This window comes from Sus scrofa, chromosome 1 (assembly GCF_000003025.6).
Source record: "Sus scrofa isolate TJ Tabasco breed Duroc chromosome 1, Sscrofa11.1, whole genome shotgun sequence".
NCBI classification, from domain to species: Eukaryota; Metazoa; Chordata; class Mammalia; order Artiodactyla; family Suidae; genus Sus; species Sus scrofa.
The window spans coordinates 98659059-98680241 of record NC_010443.5 but is presented as its reverse complement, the minus strand read 5'-3'; the positions used below and the strand labels follow the sequence as shown (position 1 = coordinate 98680241).

At 42.2% G+C, this 21183-nt stretch overlaps 1 protein-coding gene across 7 annotated transcripts in view; it reads left to right on the top strand.

Annotated features, from left to right (window-relative positions):
• The window catches only part of DYM (dymeclin), a 382159-nt gene that overhangs the window by 344423 nt on the left and 16553 nt on the right, over positions 1–21183 (top strand). Inside the window, exon 18 of one of the 7 annotated variants that reach the window (XM_021092915.1) lies at positions 3288–3888. The exons of 5 other annotated variants lie outside the window; for them this stretch is intronic. In XM_021092915.1, the coding sequence (XP_020948574.1) occupies positions 3288–3365 (78 nt within the window). In that variant the 3' untranslated portion in view covers positions 3366–3888. Of the gene's footprint in view, positions 1–3287; positions 3889–21183 lie in introns of those variants that run through there. One more of the 7 variants, XM_021092944.1, reaches the window with a different exon arrangement.

Here is a 21183-nt window from a genome sequence, read left to right as displayed (position 1 = left end):
ATTCATAGAACATCTCACCCAATAATTGCAGAATTCATTCTTTTTGAATGCACATGGCACATTTAGCAAGATAGACTATATTCTGAGCCATTGAACAAGTCTTAGTAATTTTAAAACATTAAAACCATTAAAGCTAAATTAGATAATTAGAAATCAGTAAAATGCTAGAAAAGACAAAATTGTGGCCAAAAACAGATCAGTAGCTGCCTTGGGCCAGGGGGACAGGGCAAGGAATCAAGGGGAAAGGGTTAAGAGGAACTTCTCATTGATGTCTTGATGGTGGTGGTGGTTACATGATTATATGCAAACAGCACAAGTCATACATGATTATATGCAAACAGCACAAGTCATCAGATTGAACATTAAAATTAGTGACTTTTGTATGGTGATAATCTCAAGCAAAAAAAAAAAAAAAAAAAAAAAGAAGGAAACAGTCAGTTTGGTCATTTTCATCTAATAAATGCCAGAGTTCAATTCAAAAATATCATTGGAGACCAGAACATTGCCAAAATGAAAAGAAAAAAAAAGTACTTTTGTGAAGCTCCCCTGTTGCGCAGGGTACCATTGTGTTTTCATCTCTTGAGAAAAGAGCTGATTTATGGTTAGATATTTAAAGAGTTTAGATTTGGAGTTCGGAGGACTCAAGAACCTTCTTTTCTCCATGTCCAGAACTAGACTTTGTGACAATAAAAGCTACATAATGCCCATTCTCAAAAACAAAGCTTTTTTAGGTGGAACAAGAAAAAGATTTTCCATCTCAGCATATTATCTGTCAAAAAAATTCTCGGGACCAGCACCAGTGTGCACCATGGCAGCCATGGCCTGTCTGTGGTGCTCCCAGGAAAAATTCCGGGAGTAACCAATAGAATATTCATGCTGTACCTACAAAGGTTTTTTTAGAAGCAGAATCTAAAACTCACTTCTCAGGTCTATGCAGCATGTGAACATTCTGTACTTTATATTGTTACTAAATTTTTATATTACTCTATATAAAAAGTAAAATGACTCCAGAAAAATAATTTTGTGTGGCCTGTGGTCTCAAAAGCTAGACAACACAGCGTTTGCTACTACATTGGAGTTGTGGATTACTTGAACAATTACAATGATGTGTTTTTTGGAGTTCCCTGGTGGCTCAGCAGGTCATGGTTCTGGCATTGTCACTGCTGTGCCTCGGGTTGCTGCTGTGGTGTGGGTGCAGCCAAAAACAAAACAGTAAAACAATAGCATGTCTTATGAAAACATATTTCAGTGATTTATTTCTGGCATAATCTCTGTCACATGGAGTATAAACCGAAAGTTGGAAATAATTTAATATGTCATCTAGAAGTAGGAATGCATGGTAGTCTTTCTTAAAGTGTCTCTCAGACTCTAAAACATCATAATACTTTTCGTATCATTGCAACTATGTTCATATTTATATATATACACTTTTGTGCATGTATTCACTCATCCAAGTGCAGACACACATACACAGACAGAAAGATTATTCCCCCAAATGAAAATATTTACTTACTTTGAGTAGTAAGATTAAGGGTGGGTTGAGTTTGTTTGTTTGCTCACTTGCTTTGCTTTCTTAAAATTCTCTTTAATGTTCTGCTGCTTCAGTAACAGGGTGCTCCTGCCCAACACATTTCTGACCTTACTCTATCTAAATGGAGGATAAACATTACCACAGCCTCAACAGGAAAATATGTGTTAGCAAGCTTTTAAGTGTATAGGGTTTAAACTCTTCCCATGTTATATCAGACCCTTACTGTAAACTAGCCAGAATGTTTCCCAGCAGAAAATAATAATTATGTCTTCCCCTGGAAAGAGCACTTCATAAAACTTTTTTTTCTAGAAAACAGAGTAAACATTCTTTTGGTCCCTCTGCTTCCCTACCTCAAAACTTGAACTACCATTCCTTGTTTCCAAAACTCACAGCAGTAAATGTTTTGAATTCTCAGTGTTGAAAAAAAACTCTGATATTTTCTAGCATTACCAGTATTACCCACTACCCCCCTCATCAGAATGAGGGGAAAGTTTTGCATCTGTAGTTTAGCTCATCGTGCCCGTTGCCAGCATCTCAAGTAAGGATCCAGAAATTGTGTGTTTTCCTCTCGATCCCATCGTTGCCTCCCTGTCCACCCTTCACTGAATCTCTCCGTACCTACATTTCCTCGGCTGTGTAGTGGTCCTGCCCGCTGGATTTAATGAAACGGTTCGGAGTGACTAATTCTTGGCCGCGAGTCTGAGGAGAGGTGTAAGGAGTAGTGGGCACATGGGAAGACCACCCCACCTCCCACCCCTGGCCATTCAGGCTTGGTCTGCTGGAGCCAGGCCAGCAGAACATCCCTCCTCAGGAGGAGCCACACACTCAGCTCTCAGACTGGAAAGTAACCTGGAAGGTCAGATGCCTAATCGCTCATCCCCTAGGGTCCTCATCCCCTGTCCAGCTGTAAAGGTCATGCTGTCTATCCTTCACCCATCAGGGAAGCGGCACTGAAGCTGGGTCCCTGACCTCCTGGACATTGAGTTGATGTGCATCTGAGGGGAACCCTGCCCTGTCTGTGTCCCCCAGGCTCCCCAACGGCCACTCTTATCAGAACTCCAGTGGCCTAATCACATCAGGCCTTTGCCACAGCAGTTTCCACATTATCATTCTTTACGCCTTCTGTTCCTCTCACCCCAGCTCCCCCCAGCTCTCCCCCTCCCTCATCCAGCGCCTGAATTTGAGACTGTCTGAAAGCAGCCACATTCAGGAGAAAACAGAAAAATGTTTTAGTTCTCTTGGAACTTACTGGCTAAGCAACTCAATGTGCTTTGCAGAGTATTTACAAGAAACAGTTCTTGAGATTAATTAAAGGCCTCAGATGTGCTTGTGGCCATTAAACTCAGAGGTCTTTTGTAGCTCTGTCCCACAAAGCACTGATGATTATCCTTTAAATAACTCAGTTTTCATGTTATGAACCAGACGGATTCTCCTACCACAGGTAACGAGCCCTGTTTTTAAATTAAACTGTTCTGTTTTGCTTATTTTCTGAATTTAAAAGTACCGTGCACAATTGTTGTCTGCATAGATAATTAAAATTTGAAATGGGTCATTATCATAATATTTAGAAATTTACTTTTTTGCTCTTGATTTATAAGCTGTCATATGAGTGATCAGAGTCACAACTCAGATGGTTTTAAAATAACCAAGGAAACTCCCTTTCCCTTCAGTCTTTCTGTTATCAAATAATTTGACCGAAATATAGCAAACTTAGGACCAACTCCCTGCAAGTGAAGGTACATTCTGCTCTCCCTAGGCTGGGCCTGGAGACAGCCCGACCCAGCGTCACCAAGAAGTCAAAGAAAGAATGCATCTTGTGGTCCTAAAACCATGAAGAAGAGAAAAACTGGACTGAATGCTTCAAGCTTCTTGGCTTTCCCTCTGTCCTCATTTTACGCGTTGTTCTCGGTGGATGAAATTAACATCCTCTGTCTGCAAACCCCGAACGTTTCCTCATTGCTGCTGTGACGTGCATTTGCGAGGGTGAGGCTAATCAGCTCCAGGTTCTGTACTGCCAGGCCAAGCCTACAAGCCTCTGGAAAGCGCACTAGTTTCAGATTTTGTTTTCTTTATTTTTTATAATTAAGGGCCTGAAGCCATTATTGAAGACTTTTCCCCTCCTCCCGCCTCAAGTGTTCATTTGACTATTTTATGTAGGGTAATTGTGTGTTTTCTAAGCAAGCCCAAATGAGAGATTTTAAATCTGTCAAGTTAACCTTTGATGAAAATTTACTTGAATTCAGCAAACATATTTTTAAGTATATGCTTTGGCCAACTCTGAATTTATGTGAAAAATGTTCTTAAAGTTGTTTTTACATTTTAAGCATTAAATACAGCATCTATGCTTACAGTTATGAGAATTGCCTTTGTGTCTACTTATGTAGGTATTTATTTCATTTCAAGCTTAAAATGTACGTAATCTTGGAGTTCCCGTCATGGCTCAGTGGTTAGCAAACCTGACTAGCATCCATGAGGACATGGGTTCAATCCCTGACCTCACTCAAGGGGTTAAGGATCTAGTGTTGCTGTGAGCTGTGGTGTCGGTTGCAGACAAGGCTCGGATCCCGAGTTGCTATGGCTGTGGCATAGGCCGGTGGTTACAGCTCCAATTTGACCCCTAGCCTGGGACCCTCCGTGTACCACAGGTATGGCCCTAAAGAGACAAAAAGACCAAAACACACACACACACACACACACACACACACACACACACACGATCTTGCGATCACTTACACTGTTTACATCTCAGGTAAACTTGTTTCAGTACTTTGAGGGACTTTCTGTGTAAATCCCCTTAGGTGGACTTTCTACATTTTACTCTTATTTATCTGAGTATTTGTTGTTTTTAGACACTGTAGTGTCCCCAGCTCTAAATCTGAGCTGAATGCTGAGGATCTTTTGGGTTTTGTGGGACAAAGGGGGATAAGTTTAAATGATAGAGACCATTAAACCTGCTGTTTCAGAATAATTTTAATAGGCTTGTGTTTGTAGCCCCACAGGTTAAAAAGCCCAGCATAATGGAAGGGACTGACCACGGCAGCATCATTTCTTAAAGGGACCCCGCATGTTTGTGAAGCCCTCTTACTCACGCTTCAGTGAGTGTAAATGGAGTCTGGCAGCTGCCCTGTTTGCATGGGGTGGCCTGGCTCAGCAGTGATAAGCAATAGACAGGCTGGCTCCTTGAAGGAGTCTCGCAGTAAAGTCTGAGCTCTCAACAGTTCTGAAGCTCACTGGCCGACTTTCCCCTGTGGACCATTCATTTATCAGGAAATGAAATTGGTTACAGGGTTTCTCACATTGCCAAACCTCACTGACGAAATCTGGTTTCTTCCAAAGTTCAGGAGGAGCATTAACTCTTTATCGCTGGCCAGCATTTCATGTCTTGATCCCTGGGAACCCCTGTCAATATCAGGGTTTGAGGAACCCCACAGGGAAGGGGCTGGAGTGGGGAGCAGGCCACGAATGTGGGTCTGGGGGCTGCTTCCATAGGTGTAAAAGATGATCCTTGGGAATGGGATTTCCTTCTTCTGTGTCGCTATCTTTCTCTTTCAAACGCAAGTGTCAGTTTCATAGAACCAATTTTTTTCATTTTAAAAAATGAAAGCCTTTAAACATGACCCAGACCACTTTATTGGCAGCATAACCCTGTAACTTAGACCAGAGATCATTGTTTAAATTTTGTGAAACTAGAAGGAACGAAAATAAAGCGAAGCACGTAGCTGTATGGCATAGAGAGTGTTTGGGTACGTGAAGGTTAAATTATCACAAAGTATATAATCTAGTTCATATGTTTAAGGAGCGGAACTAGGCTAAATTATCTAAAATATTCTGACGTCCTGAATCATTTCATTTTGTAAAACAAAATCTGACTCTCAGGGCATTCGGTTGTCGGCTGGTCTGTTCAGTGCAGTCTACAGCTACGACCTCCTGTGTTTGGAATTAGCAGGCCCAGAGGTAATACACAACGGGCATGTGGCAGTTATTATGCTTGTGGAAGTGGCTGCTGGCTAATTGATAGCAGTAGCAGCTAGAAACAGCCTTATTTAATTTTTAATAGTCCCTATGACAAGATGCTATAAATGAGAACCTTTGTAGTCGCACCATTATTGTCCTTTCTCGAACATAGAATATCTGATACTTAATATATACACTTGATCACATTTAGGAGTGAATTCATTAGACGCTTCCCCCCAACCCCCCACCTCTGGAGATACTTTCCTTTCAACTTTTAGCCCTGATTATTTTAGGCCCCCAAGTTAGTAAAGAATTACTATCAGTGAACACTAGTTCCCTTGACTGTCCTGGCTCCTGTTTGCTAAAAATAGACTTAAAGTCGCAAAGCCAACCCTTAGCCTAGCAGGCTGATGACCTTGCTCATAATCTGAAGCCCAAAGAGACACACTGGTTACATAAAGGGTGAATGAATGCATCATTCTCTCTATTCATCCCTCAGAGATAAGCTTTTGTGGGCTTGAATTGCACGTAAAGCATTGTGTCCATGGTTTCAGTTGTTTCCCAGTGTTAACACAGATTGAAGTGGGTGGTTGCTTATAGTCAAGAGTGATCTTATTTTTCTCCATTCAGTTTCAATATGTTTGTAGCAAAAGACCATTTTGGGGCATTGAAAGCCCAGTCTTTCTTTAAAAATGTACGTTGGAGGAATTTCACAAGAAAAATATTCAAATTGTATGTCTAGTTCTTTTTCTTGTTTCTAACAACCTCTGCCATTAAGTAAACACGAGTCTTATCAAATTTGTGCATTCAGCCCTCTTCCTGTTGATACAGAGATGAGAAATAATAGCAGGTAGGCACTATAAAAGATTTGCCTTCCTCTCTGACCATCTGTATCCCCACCCTACGCTGCAAGATCTGAAAATGAAAACGCAGTATTTTAGTCCTTTGTACATGTTCTCCACATTCCCTCATAGAGCTGCTCATTGTTAACAGTCCCTATTGAAGAAAAACACTGAGCCAATATTGAGGGTTTTTCAGATCAGGGTACAATTGAGTACAGCGAACCGTGGGGGCTCTTGATGATTATATTTGTTTATGTTGTTCTCGCAGTCCTTAGACCTCTGAGTCCTTGAAGAAATATCTCCAACATCCAGTGGCTAACATTCCTCTTACAGAGCTTCTATTTGCAGTTGGGATTTTCTTGCCTTTCATTTATTTGTTCAGCTAGCATTGATTGAGCAACCCCTGCCTGCACAGCCCTACGATAGAGGTTGTCCCTGACCGAGGCAGCCTATAGACGAGGGCACAGTTTCTAGGATAGCAGTCCAAGAAAACAGCTGCTCTGCTCCACTCTCTTCTTTTTCAAATGAAGAATCTTAAGTAAATTAGGGGATGCAAATGGCAGAGGAAAGAGACAGCTGAAACCCCAGAGGACTTTGAGATACCTTGATGTCCCTGACTGGAAATGAGAAGTGGCTTCAGACAAAATGCAGACCCTACCCCAGTACCCTGAAGCACATAAAGGGAGAGGCAGGCAGGATCCTGTAGGGCTTGAGAGTGAACCACGTCTCCACTAGCAGCACTGGCTTGAACAAATTACTGCACCCTCACTGTGCATCAGTTTCTCACCTCAAGGACAGGTCTGTCTCATAGCCTTGTGAAGGGACTAGGGAAATTTAAAAGAGACAATGAATGCAAAGTTCCTAGCACAAAGTAAGCTCTCAGTCATTGTTAGCTGATGTTATTTTCCCATTTATCTATCAACCCACCTTCTAAAACAAAACCAGCCCCAAGCTCTGAGCAATCAAAATCTGTGGCTCAAAGTCCTTTCCATGCACTTTATTACTAGGAGAGGGCTACAAGCCCCTTGCTCACAGCCTGATACCTGATCTTAACAAGCTTGGCCATCTGGATCCCAAGTCTATAACAGATTAGAAGCCATAACTTGAAAGTCAGTACATTAACAGTAGTGAAAACTAAGGGCCACTTGTCGTGATATAACAAGGGAGGGAACAGAAAAACAACATATGTGAATCTTGCACTTCATTACTTATAAGAACTTTTACATACTATTCATGAAAAGACAGCCGGCAGAGTTGCAAGTCCGTAGAGGTCATGACATTGAGGAAAAGATGGAGTGTTATAGGATATTGAGTTGACACCATCTCTTTCTTTGGAAAGCAGAAGGCCTCATCTTTCAGAAGAGTGAGTTACTGTTCCCGTCATGGCTCAGTGGTTGGCGAATCCGACTAGGAACCACAAGATTGCAGGTTCAATCCCTCGCCTTGCTCAGTGGGTTAGGGATCTGGCGTTGCCATGAGCTGTGGTGTAGGTTGCAGACATGGCTCGGATTCTGCATTGCTGTGGCTCTGGTGCAGGCCAGAGGCTACAGCTCCAATTGGACCCCTAGCCTGGGAATCTCCATATGCCGCAGGAGCAGCCCTAGAAAAGGCAAAAAAAGACCAAAAAAAAGAGTGAGTTACTGACCTAAATCCAAAGAAGCCTCAAGTCTCTAGTCTGAACTCTCAAAACAGATAAATTCCTGAATGATTTTATTCGACTAGCTGGTTGGTTTGATATTTTAGTTTGAAAGAAATCATAACGAGATCCTCTTAAGTAGTAACTTTAGAATTCTTCTAAATAATAATTGATTTGATTTGTAATAACTTACAATTTAGACACCCCATTTTTCGTGTTCTAAGTGTGGCTGATCCAGGTTATCTACCTCTGAAGCTCTGTTCTTTCCATAACCAACTTCTTGTACTGTGCTGCTTTTGTTTTGCCCATGTTTCCTCAGTATATATCCTCTTCTCAATATACAGAAACTGAAAACTTGGCATTACATGGAGTTCCCGTCATGGCTCAGTGGTTAATCTGACTAGGAGCCATGAGGTTGCGGGTTCGATCCCTGGCCTCGCTCAGTGGGTTAAGGATCCAGCATTGCCATGAGCTATGGTGTAGGTCAAAGACGCGGCTCAGATCCGGAGTTGCTGTGGCTGTGGTGTAGGCTGGCAGCTACAGCTCCAATTAGATCCCTAGCCTGGAAACCTCCATATGCCGTGGGAGCAGCACTAGAAAAGACAAAAAAAAAAAAAAAGACAAAAAGAAAAGAAAACTTGGCATTACAGATTTTTCCCTGATTCCAGTATTTTTATTTTTTTGGAAAATCCTTGCATAGACCAATATTCAAATCTGCAAAACACCCGAGGAATCCAGAAGAACACAACGTTGCCTGTCCTATCACTGAAAAAAAAGTAGCCCAGAGTTCGTGGGTCCTGAAGGAGAGGCCATCATTATTATGAACTGGGCTTTTGTTACCTGGTAATATTCTAGCAGACATCATAGGCCAGAGGGTTGGGCGGAACATAGAACTGGAGGATGCAAGCATTGATCCCACCACCTCTCACAGGCTAGGCGAGCACTCTACCATTTGAGCTAATCCCCCACCCCTGATTCCAGTATTTCTAAAAGACACTTTGGTGTATATGTTTATGAAAAGACCTGTCAGTTCCATGCAGCTGCATTCACATTTACTGTCAGAGTTGGCCCTGGCTCTGTCTCACAAGTGTACCACTTTCCAGATAAATAAAAAAGATGGTTTGGAATGTAATCATTCCCAGAGAAGAAACAGGAGAAGCCACTTCCTTGTTTTAAACTTCCACTCTTATCCCCGGCATATGAGAGCTACACATGATATTTAAATTTCTAACAAAAGCAGCCAGGGTTCCTTTCTTTGCTTGTTTTGATTGGTCTTATACTTCTCACTTCCAGCAGCAACTGTGTTCAAGTGATTTCAAAAACAATCTCTCTGGAGTTCCCCTTATTTCTCAGAGACAGCTTCAGGCAGTGCCCCGTCTCTTTTGTGAGCCTTGGGGTTTGTGGGAAAGGTACAGAGGAGGCAGGCGTGAGCTTTTCTTATTCTTAAGGAAGTAGACCAAAAAATATCCCTTCTCTCAGCACTAGTTATTAGAATGGAAAGATAAGAGGTATTTTTGAAATGCTGTTTCAACTCCTTGATTTTATGAATAGAGAAAGTGAGGAGAATTGACTCATGGCCCAAGGTCACAAGGCTGGCAAGGGGCAGATGCAGGCCGAGAGCCAGGTTTCCTGACTCCATTTGTATACGTGACACTTCTCTGCATTCAAGGAGTGCTGGAACTGCCAGCATCAGGTTAAATCATCTATTAAAGCAGCCTCAAAAATTTTTAGAAGTCCAGCTATTACTAGGAATTGGCTCTTTGCTGTTCTTTATATAGAAAGATGATGCAAAGATTTTGTGCTTGCTGTCGAAGATATATTTGTGTTAATTCAAGCCCTCTTTCCCTGACCTGTTCTCTTTGTGACCAACAGAATATCTTTACTAAAGGACCACTTATGGAGTACTGTCTGGCCTCTGACAGTAATGTCACAGATCTGCCTAGGCCTTAGGGGCTCACACTGTCCAGCTAGGCTAGGGGGCTCAGTGTTCTAGCACCATAAGTTTTTTAGAGCTGCATTTTGGAGTTGTATTTGAATGTACATTTGTGACTAAAGATGGTTTTAACTGACGGAATTTAATTTTTGTATTATGTTGTATAACTTATTTAGCTGTGCAGTTACTCTTTAACTGGCCATGTGAGAGACAGATTCTGCCCCTGTGCACCCCAGTGTGGCAGGGGTCGTTGCTTCCGGAAAACACCCATCCTCCCCTCTTCTCTGAACATAGCATTCTCAGCCAGCCATGGTCTTTGCCTGTTTCAAGCCTGTGTTTCCGTCAAGGCCCAGCCAAGTTCAGATCCCCTCCCTGAGATTTTCATACATCACTCTACCCCTCCCGCTGCTCTGCTTCTATGGCTGTTCAGTAACGGCACCGCCAGGTTGCTGCTTAGTATGTGCCACTTCTGTTAAGACTTACCTTCTTGTCTCTGTGCCCTTTTTTCCAACTCACTTGTAACACCTAATGACCAGAGCCGATCATCTGCCTTTCACATCCCCCGAGTTCAGCCTGCAATCCTGCACACAGTGTGTATGCCCTGTGTGGGTCTTCACTGCAGTGTGAAGGGAAGGGATGTACCTGCTCCAGGAGGCCCTGTTGGCCACGGGGCAAGTCTGATGGCCACCAACAGGCTGTAACAGTTTCCAGCGAGGGTTCGACAGAGGGGCAGGATCAGAATAAGAAAAGCAATAGACCTTCAATAGAAGTTTGACCTGTCTACTAAAGTTGAACAAATGTACACTGTTTTACATGGGTGTGCCAGGAGACACATACAAGAATGGCCATAGCATCTTGTTCATAATAGTCAAAGCCTGGATACAACCCGGTGTCCATGAGCAGTAGAATTAACTTTAAAATTGTGGTGTATTTAAGCGATAGACTACTGGATAGCAGTACAAATGAGTGAACCACAGCAAGCCTGCTAAATGAAAGGCTCCAAATACAAAAGGGTGTATGCTGTATAATTTCATTAATATGAAGTTCAAGGACAGGCAGAACTCAATGATAGTACTGAAGAATGCAGATGTGGGTGGTAAAAGTCTAAGAAAAAGCAAGGAAGTGACTACCGTAAAAGTCAGGACAGGACAGTGGTAATGAGCGGTCCTATGAGAGTGTTCTTTTTCAGTGATTACATGAGCACTTGCTATGTACTGACTTAGTTGTCATATATTTGTGTTTGTGGACTTTTCTGTAGGTATGTTATGTTTCATAATAGCAAAGGCTAAAAAAATGAAGACTTTTAAAAAATGAGGAAAGTAGGGTGACAGAAATGTTAAGATTTCAATAAAAATAGAAACATTTTTATCAGTATGTAAGATTTTTCTCCCTCTTTCCATTTGCATGTGGAAATCAAATTATTTACTTCTCCTAAAATATGATCTATGCCCTCCTGTCCCACAAAAAAAAATAATAAAAAAAATTTTTAAAAGATGGGGGCTAGAGAAATATGTATCAATATGTTTAACAGTTGTTGGATTTGGGTTGTGGAGTTAATGATAATTTTTTTAAATCCCTGTTTTAACTTTTTTCCTCAGTAATTAGTGTATTTTACTTTATTATGAGACATGAAATAGAAATTTTCTTAAATTTTTAATTAAAAAAACACACCCATTATGACTGCTGCTATTAAGTAACAAATGTTGGTGAGGATTGGAGAAAAATTGGAACCTTTGTACACTGTTGGTAGGACTGTAAAATGATGCACGCATTATGGAAAACAGTTTGGCGGTTCCTTAGACATTAGAAACAGAACTTAGCATATGATCCACCGAATCCACTCCTGGGTATGTATCCCAAAGAATTGAAAGTAGTATCTCGAGGAGATATTTGCACACCCTTGTTCCTAGCAGCGCTATTCATGGTAGGCAAATGGGCAAACAAAATGCGGTCTATACATACAATGCAATATTATTCAGCCTTTAAAAGGAAGGAAATCTGGAGTTCCCATCGTGGCACAGTGGCTAACGAATCCGACTAGGAACCATGGGGGTTGCGGGTTCGATCCCTGCCCTTGCTCAGTGGGTTAAGGATCCGGCGTTGCCATGAGCTGTGGTGTGGGTCGCAGACGCAGCTCGGATCCCGCGTTGCTGTGGCTCTGGCACAGGCCGGCACCTACAGCTCCGGTTAGAGCCCTAGCCTGGGAACCTCCATATGCTGTGGGAGCAGCTCAAGAAAAGGCAAAAAGACAAAAAATAAATAAATAATAAAAAATAAAAGGAAGGAAATCCTGTCACATGCTACAGCAGGGATGAACCTTGAGGTCATTATGCTACGTGGAAGAAGCCCATCACAAAAAGACAAATGATTCCATTTATATGAGGTTGCTAAGATAGATTCATAGAAACAGAGAATACGAATTGTCAGGGTTTGCGGAAGGGGGAAAGGGGAGATGTTTAATGGTATAGAGTTTCAGTTTTGCAAGATGAAATATACTTTTTCACAACAGTGTGAATATACTTAACACTATTGTACACCTAAAATTGTCTAACATGGTAAATTTTATTTTTTTTACTAGAGGGAGTGAGGCAGGGAGGGAGCGAGGCAGGAAGAGAAGAAGATGGCATAGGCAGTATGAGTTAGAAGAGGTTATAATGATGAGTGTATGGACCAGGGAGTTAATGGTTTTATAGAAAATGGGAATGGGAAAATAGTTTCTATCCCTGCTTTCTCTAAAACAAAGACTCAAGTTATCTTAGGGCTGTGCTGTGCATAGAACCCCAGGTCAAGCTTGTGATTGGCCCTGAGCACTTACAATGTGTATTTGAGTTATTCTCCCTGATCTAGCAATGACGTAGTTAAAACAGGTAGCTAAGTATACTTTAAACAGTTCAGTACTTTCAGAAGTAAGAATGTAGCTAATTTAAATCCTGTGAGTAAAAAGTTTGAGAAAATAATTTGTTGATTGCTTAGCAACCCCATAGGATTTAGGCATCTGTGTTGAGTCAATACTTGGTTATAACTACAGATTAATAATAGGTAATAAGCAACCAAGGGTCGAATTGCAAAATAGTACAGAGAAAATAAAACTGTTAAGTAAAATTGGAATTAGCACCTAACACATTGCTTAATGCTTATCATGTGGTTAATAAATACTTGTCAAAGAAATGAAAAAGAAAAAAAATTCATGTGTTGACACTGTATGGGTCTTGATTCAAATAAGCCAACTGCAGAAAAGGTCTTTATGACATTTGGGATAATATACACACTGTTAGATATTATGCAATTGTAATTATTTTAACTATTTCAACTCTGATACATTGTTGTGGTTATACTTTTTAATTATGGTGGATAAGAATTTAGGCAAACTGTTGATAATTTTGAAGCTGGCCAGTAGGTCCATTGGGCTCATTATACTAGCCTCTCTACTTTTCATATGTGTCTGTGTGAGTTTTTCCATAATAAAAGTTGTGAGGCTTTTTTTAAGAGAGAAACTACAATTTTGAACACAGGAAAAATTAAAACTGAATTTATTTCAATTGAAGATTTTGAAGTCTAAAAAGGAAAAATTTAGGAGTTCCACTATGGCTCAGCAGTAATGAACCCGACCAGTATCCATGAGGATGCGGGTTTGATCTCTGGCCTCCCTCAGTGGGTTAAGGATCCAGCATTGCGTGAGCTGTGGCATAGGTCACAGATTCGGCTTGGATCCTGCGTTGCTGTGGCTGTGGCATAGGCCAGTAGCTGCAGCTCCAGTTGGCCTCTAGCCTAGGAACTTCCATGTGCCGTGGGTACGGTCCTAAAAAGAAAAAAAGGAAGAAAAAAAAGGAAAAATGTCTATTTAGAGTACAGTATCCTGGATGATTTATTAATAGAACTTAATACTCTCACCAGAGATTTCAAATACATGTTAACCTCTCTACAACTAAGTGCAAAGCCTAAAAATTCCATTGCATCAATCGGTCTACTATAGTTTTTTTTTTTTTTTTTTTGTCATTTTTAACTTTCAAGTAAGGTTTAATCGAGTAGATCATAGCTAAAAATTCAGAGTGGCCCTCAAAAAGTGAATGTAAAATACAGCTGCTTCTGTAGCATATGGAAGCTTCCAGGCTAGGCATTGAATCAGAGCTGCAGCTGCAGACCTATACCACAATCACCACAACACCAGATCCAAGTCATACCTGTGACCTATGCTGCAACTTGCAGCAACAATGGATCCTTAACCCACTAACTGAGGCCAGGGATCAAACCCACATCTTCATGAACACTATGTCGAGTTCTTAATCCACTGAGCCACAATGGGAATTACGTAAAATTTTTACAGAATTAACAGTTTCTTTAGGGAATATGAAATCATAGAGCTTGTTCTGGAGAACTTCACAAAAATTAATCTATTTCAGAATAATGTATTTTGATTTAAATTTTTGCATGTTTATTTTCAAAGACATTTTCTTTATAAGTGGAGAGGAGAATAAAAACAGTAGTTTAAAATAATTGAACTCTCAAATTAATTTTTATTGACCAGTGACTAGGTTTATGAAATGTCTCATTTTGAAATCAGGGAATTTATTATTTCCAAGCTGGAATCTGCTTTAAAAGGCTACTTTTCTAGGCATTGCAGTTGTTCTGATAAACTTTTTTATGATGTATACAGCTTTATGATAAGACTCTACAAAAGGGAGTTCCCATCGTGGCACAGTGGAGATGAATCCGAAAAGTATCCATGAGGAACTTGGGTTTGATCCCTGGCCTTGCTCAGTGGGTAGGGGATCTGGCGTTGCCACGAGCGATGGTGTAGGTTGCAGATGTGGCTCTGATCCTGCTGTAGGTCTGATTTGACCCCTAGCCTGGGAACTTCCATATGCCACTGGTGCAGCCCTAAAAAAAAAAAAAAAAAAGAGCTTCTACAAAAGGCTTATAAATTGTAAACTGTTATTAGTTTATAAGAGGTATAAAACAAAATTTTAAAAAAACCTAGTCCAAACTCATGGACATGATGAACAGACTTGTGGTTGCCAAGGGAGAGGGGAAGGAGTGGGATAGACAGGGGATTTGGGGTTAGTAGATGCAAACTGTTGCATTTGGAGTGGGTAAGCAATGAGATCCTGCTGTATAGCACTGGGAACTATTCACTTGTGATGGCACACGATTGAGGATAATGTGGGGAAAAAAGTGTATATGTATGTATAACCGGTTACTTTACTGTACAGCAGAAACTGACAGAACATTGTAAATCAACTATAATTTTAAAAAAATGAAAAAAGAACAAACAAAAACATGGTCATTTGGGGAGTGACCAGTTTTACTATCTCCTTCCTAAAGATAAAGTTACTACTATTGTTTTCCCCTATTCATATTTTTTCCCAAGGTCTCAAGTGCTTGCTTCCTCCCTATCAAAACTCATTCTTTTTTCTCAGTATTTAGAAATTATCAGAGTTCCCACTGTGGCTCAGCAGGTTAGGAACCTGACCTAATGTCCATGAGGATTCAGGTTTGATCCTTGGCCTCACTCCGTGGGTTGGGGATCCAGTGTTGCCAAAAGCTGTGGCCTAGGTCTCAGATGGACTCAGATCCAGTGTTGCCGTGGCTAGCGGATAGGCCGACAGCTGCAGCTCTGATTCAGCCCTAACCCAGGAGCTTCCAAATGCCGCAGGTACCACCATAAAAAGAAAAAAAATTTTTTAAAGAAAAGAAATGATCACCTCCTAAGCAAAGCCTTTCCCCCTACTTTGTTAGTGCAGCTATTAGAGCCCTTGATACTTTGAATTATCATGTGAGGGACTGTCCTAGACCACACCCAACTCCTTGGCTCTGTGATGTAGTGTCTTTCATTGACATATTTCTTTTTTTTTTCCCTCTCTCTCTTTTTTTTTTGCCATTTCTTTGGCCGCTGCCACGGCATATGGAGGTTCCCAGGCTAGGGGTTGAATCAGAGCTGTAGCCACCAGCCTACACCAGAGCCACAGCCACGTGGGATCCGAGCCACGTCTGCGACCTACACCACAGCTTACAGCAACACCAAATCCTTAACCCACTGAGTGAGGCCAGGGATCGAACATGCAACCTCATGGTTCCTAGTCGGATTCCTTAACCACTGAGCCACAATGGGAACTCCTCATTGACATATTTCTTTAGTTCTCTCTGTATGTTCATTTACTTATTAACTATACCTTCAATACAGTTGGCTCCCTAAGCTGCTTTTTTTTTTGTTGCGGCGGGGGCACCCCTGTGGCATGTGGAACTTCCTGGGCCAGGGATCAAACCACAGCAGTGACAACACAGGATCCTTGACCTGTCGAGCTACCAAGGAATTCTTCCCTAAGCTTTTTATAGTTAAGAGGGAAATTCTTCAGGCATAGATGAGGAACATGTTGCTTTTTTATCTTTTGTGGATAATTCAGAATCTTGTCTTTCCATCATTGGTCTAATGTGTGTTCTCCTTGCACAGGCCCGTGTAAGACAATGTGCAGCATATGTAATAATCTTAGTAGGAGGTTTCCTTGGAAGTACATTGTGTTTTTTTAACTTACTGAATATATGCTTGTTCTCTTTATTTCTCTGTCCTAAAAATAAGTGTGCTTTGATGAAAGTTCCAATTAGCAGGGGTCTAGTTCAGTCTAGATTTGCCACTCTGGGGAAAGGGGAAAATGAGAGATGAATAAAAACTGATGATGGCAGACTAGTCCCGATACAGAAAGCTCCTATGTGAGAATTGTGTTGCCTTTTACTTTTAGATGAAGTCAGGTTACCTTAGTGGCTTTCCAAGTTTATTCCAATTTCCTCCTTTCTATCACCCACTCTGTTCCCATCCCTGATTTCCAGAAGTAAAAAGGAGATGCAATGGGGAAGAATCCTGGGAATGAAATTGGCATGTGCATTTCTAAAAAGGAGCAAGTTTTTCTACACTTTGTATAGAGGGTGAACCCCTCATTGGAATCTGTTTTTCTAAGCTGGAACCTTTAACTCTAGTGTGTCCCAAAGATTTTTTGTTTCTTTCCAAATAATTTAAGGGCAGAGTTGGAGGAAGACACATGACAAACAGCCTGACCTTCTGTGTGTGTTCTGTGCATGGGACACAGGGCGGGTCCTGTGCCGCACCTTGAGTCCACTCCAGTTTAGCTCTCATCCCTGGAACCTTCAGGGCTTGCTGTTTTTCCCCAAACATGTGGGAGGCAGTTTCCTGGCTTCCATTTCTGGCAGGAAGACGGTCCATCAATCACTGTGCATCTACAGGCCTTAGAGATGTTAGAGTCAAGGCCCGGGGGCTGACCAGGGCACCTGTCCACAGATCCTGAACCTGAGCTAAAAAGTCGGTCATGGACGACCAGGGAGTCTCTCCTTGTTCCTAAGTCATTGGTACTGCTTGCCAGTATTTACAGGCTGATGATCAGAGATGAAAAGGAACAAAATTAAGGAAAACATCTCCCTTCAGAAATAGGTCTGGGCCTTCCTCCCAGGCTCTGTGTTTCCCCTTTTTTTCTAATTTTCACAGATAGAGGCAGGAGAATCAGAATTGTGATAACCCTTCCAGACAGCGTGCCTAATCTGTAAGGCTGTCGGGACTGGGGGCTTGTGTCAGCAGCTACCGCTGACCTAAATATAAAGGCTTTGTGAAGTCAGCTGCATGGAGACCCTTTCCCAGAGGCAACCATATCACAAAGATAAAGACTCATTAGAATGGAGCCAGACGGAGGATGGGACCGGATTTTATTTGTCTGCTCCTTTGTTTCCAGTGAAAAACAAAAGTAACAAAGGTCACTGGACTCAACATATGAGCATCAACAGACGAGACTCTTGGATTTATTTCTGGAACTACCCCATCTAAGCCCTCATCTCGCTTTCTGGGCAGGGGCAGCTGTGAAAAGCAGCCCAGCCTCCCTCCCTCCTCACCAGGTGGCTTTGCTTCCTCTCCTCCTCCCCCTCCTCCTCCTCCTCCTCTGTTCCCACCATCATCTCAGGTCCCCATCCCCTCACCTGGGCCCCTGCTCTAGTTTCCAGCGCCTTGCCTCCTGGGCCCTGCCTCAGCACCCCCTTCAATCAGATGGGTCACTCTGCTTCCCAAGTAATCCTCCACAGCCACATCAGGTCCTGTCACAGCTCTACACACACGCACAGACTGAAGACTAGAGTCAGGCTCCGTAAGGATCCGTAAACCTGCCTTTAAGCTTTATTTCACATCATGCCCTCTGGTGTTCCCCCTTTTCCAGATGGCCTGAACCCCGGTTGGTCCTGGCCACGCTTGTGCTCCTCTGCCTCTGCACCTTCTCTTCTGGTACCGCCCTGCGCCTAATGCCCTTCCTCCTGCCTTCAAGGGCCTGAATTCCACCCACTTTCACAGGCCACCCATCTGCTACCTCCGCCTGGAAGCCCTTCTTTTCTTTTTTTCCCCCTCTTTTTCTTTTTCAGTTGCACCCTTGGCATGAGGAAGTTCCCGGGCCAGGGCGCCGCCGCAAAGACAAGGCTGAGCCACGGCAGAAGCTCCAGAGCCTGTCTTGATGCCTCCATTTAAAGTCATTTCTTCCCGGACTCCCAGAAATTATACTTATTTGTACACTTTACATGATACTTATTCACTTCTACCTTGTCTTACAGTTATTTTTATAGATGTTTTATCACCTTGCTTTGGTTATAAACACCTTGGTGCAGTCTCTGTTCTTTGCCCCGTATTCCGTGGCAGTGGTTTTCATCGGGAAGCCACTGAGGATTTTTTTTTTTTTAAGCCATAAGAGAATCATGATCAGATGTCCCCATTGCTCACGCACCCCTCACCACCCAGGAGCGCCTCACAGAGGTCAGTGTATGGAAGGGTTTGAACCTTTTCCTGTCTGGCCAGGGTTTTGAATCATTCCTTATGCTGGGAATGCTTTTCCACATCTCCCCTCTCCTTCGAGACCACATAGACCCACTGTCAAAGCCGCGTCCCCTGCTGCTTACACCTGCAGAGCCCATCCCTCTCCTGGGCCACTGTAGCTCCTGACAGGAGTGGGTATATTCCTTACTCAGCAAAGCCTGCCTTCCAAACCTTTATATCGGAGGTGAGTGAAAACCATATATGGAACCATATCCAGTCCACGCACCTTGCGAGAAATGTACAAACAGATGCCTGAGGTGGGGTGGGCAGGCCCTGGAGGGGCCCATGAAAGCCCCTGGGGAAGAGGGGAAGCATTGGAGCCAGCCTTGTAGGAAGGATAACGCAGTGGGAAGGACAGCTTAGCTGTAAAGAGCAGTCTCAGAAATGGAGCCACCAGGAGTGGGGACTTGCCTGGAGTTCACAGAGAACCTTGGAGAGTTCGCTTTGGCAGAGGCTGATGGTTCATGGAAAAGAGAGGAAGCAGATGAAGCTAGGAGGTCACTTGGGTTGTCTGTGTACGTCCTAGAATCCATCTCGATCAGAACTGATAATTAGGATGTTGGTGCTTCTCACATGAGATTACATTGGAGAATTCCTCTTTGGTGCTTCTTTTTTTCATTTGCATTCCTCTTAACTCTCCAGGTAATTGCAAAGACTACTTAAGGGCAGGAACCGTATTTCATTTTTTTTGTCAAATACTTTTATGATAGGATCACTCTGTAACTGAATTTTGAGTTCTTTTACCTGTTTGATAATATATAGATTAATATTTAGGGATAAACTTATAGCATTGACACCAAAATAATTTGAGGTAGCTGAAGCAAGAGTGACCATGAATTGATACCTTGGAGCTGGCTGATGGACGCACTGATCTCTCCACTTCTATGTATGTGGGCATCCCTGGTGAGTTGCTGGGGGAGATGTTGGGCCTTGAATGGGACAAGACCTTGGGCTCCAGCCCCACACCCTTCCTGCAGCACTGTGTGGCAGCCACTTGAGCCTCATATCGCATTGCTGCAGCCCCGACCACCAGGACAGCCAGGAAAACAGCCAAGGGCCAGCCATTTGGTCGGGCTCTTGGTATAGTCACAACAAATGATGCAGACCCATCAGCCAGATGGCAAAGGAGACCATTATTTTTGTATCCACCATTGTGTTAAAATGCCATATTTGTTAAATCATCAGTGGTTATAATTAAAATGTAAATAATAATACAAAGGAAGGAAGGATACGTGGGTGAACAGGTCACCTTACAAGAAGGATTTAATCAGAAGCTTTATCTTAACATCCTTCTTCATCAGAACGTGTTTTGTATGTTCACAAGGATGGAGAAACCAGGCAAGATGTATCAACAATGTAAATTACTCTTACAATAAGTGAAGCATTTTCTCTTCCTTAATCTGCTTCGTTTGAAAGTAGAGCAAGAGCAGTATTTTAAAAGCCCCGGAACTCAGATGTCATCCCTTTCATGCTGAGCACACAACAATTCTCCTTAGGGAAATTTATAGTTTCACCTTGTCTTCTTGTTTATCCCAATTTTCTATTTTTTTTTTTAAATAAAACACATTCTACATTCTTTTCTCTAAATAAATCCCACGTATGAAAGTGTTTTATCATTTGTTTCCTATATTCAAATTCTAAAATATAATATGTTGATTACTTAAGTTTAGAATTTCCCTTAGAAATATCTTCTAAGGAGTTCCATGGTGACTCAGTGGGTTATGGATCCTGCGTTGTCACTGCTGTGACTCCAGTTCGTTCCCTGGCCCAGGAATTTCAGTATGGCACAGATGGAGCCAAAAAGAAAAGAATAAAAAAGAAAGAGAGGACATTCCCGTCATGGCGCAGTGGTTAACGAATCCGACTAGGAACCATGAGGTTGCAGGTTCAATCCCTGGCCTTGCTCAGTGGGTTAAGGATCTGGTGTTACCGTGAGCTGTCGTGTAGGTTGCAGACACAGCTCAGATCTGGCTTTACTGTGGTGTAGGCCGGCAGCTGTAGCTCTGATTGGACCCCTAGCCTTTGTCACAGGGCAGGAGATGGCCTCTTTAAGGCCCATATGTGCAGGTGCAGCCCTGGAAAAGACAAAAAAAAAAAGAAAAACAAAGAGGGACAGAAATATCCTTTAAAATGTTTGAGTGTTTTCAAGGTAAATTCCAATTTTAGCTAACGTTCATGCTTCCAGTGTATAACAAACTGAATTATCCATGGTTAGTCGTTGCAAGTCAATTAAGAGATAAGCAATGCATGTTTCTTTATTGAAATAATAATAATTAGGCCTGTGTTATATAAAATTCCTTCCCTTTAAACCACTGTCCCGTTTTAGAAATGACTATAGATGTTCAGGTGCTTCACCTGCAGAGGTTTTACTTGCCTGCTGGGGCCCTGCTTTGAAACATAAACATATGGAGACCAACATGGAGGCAGGAGGGGTCC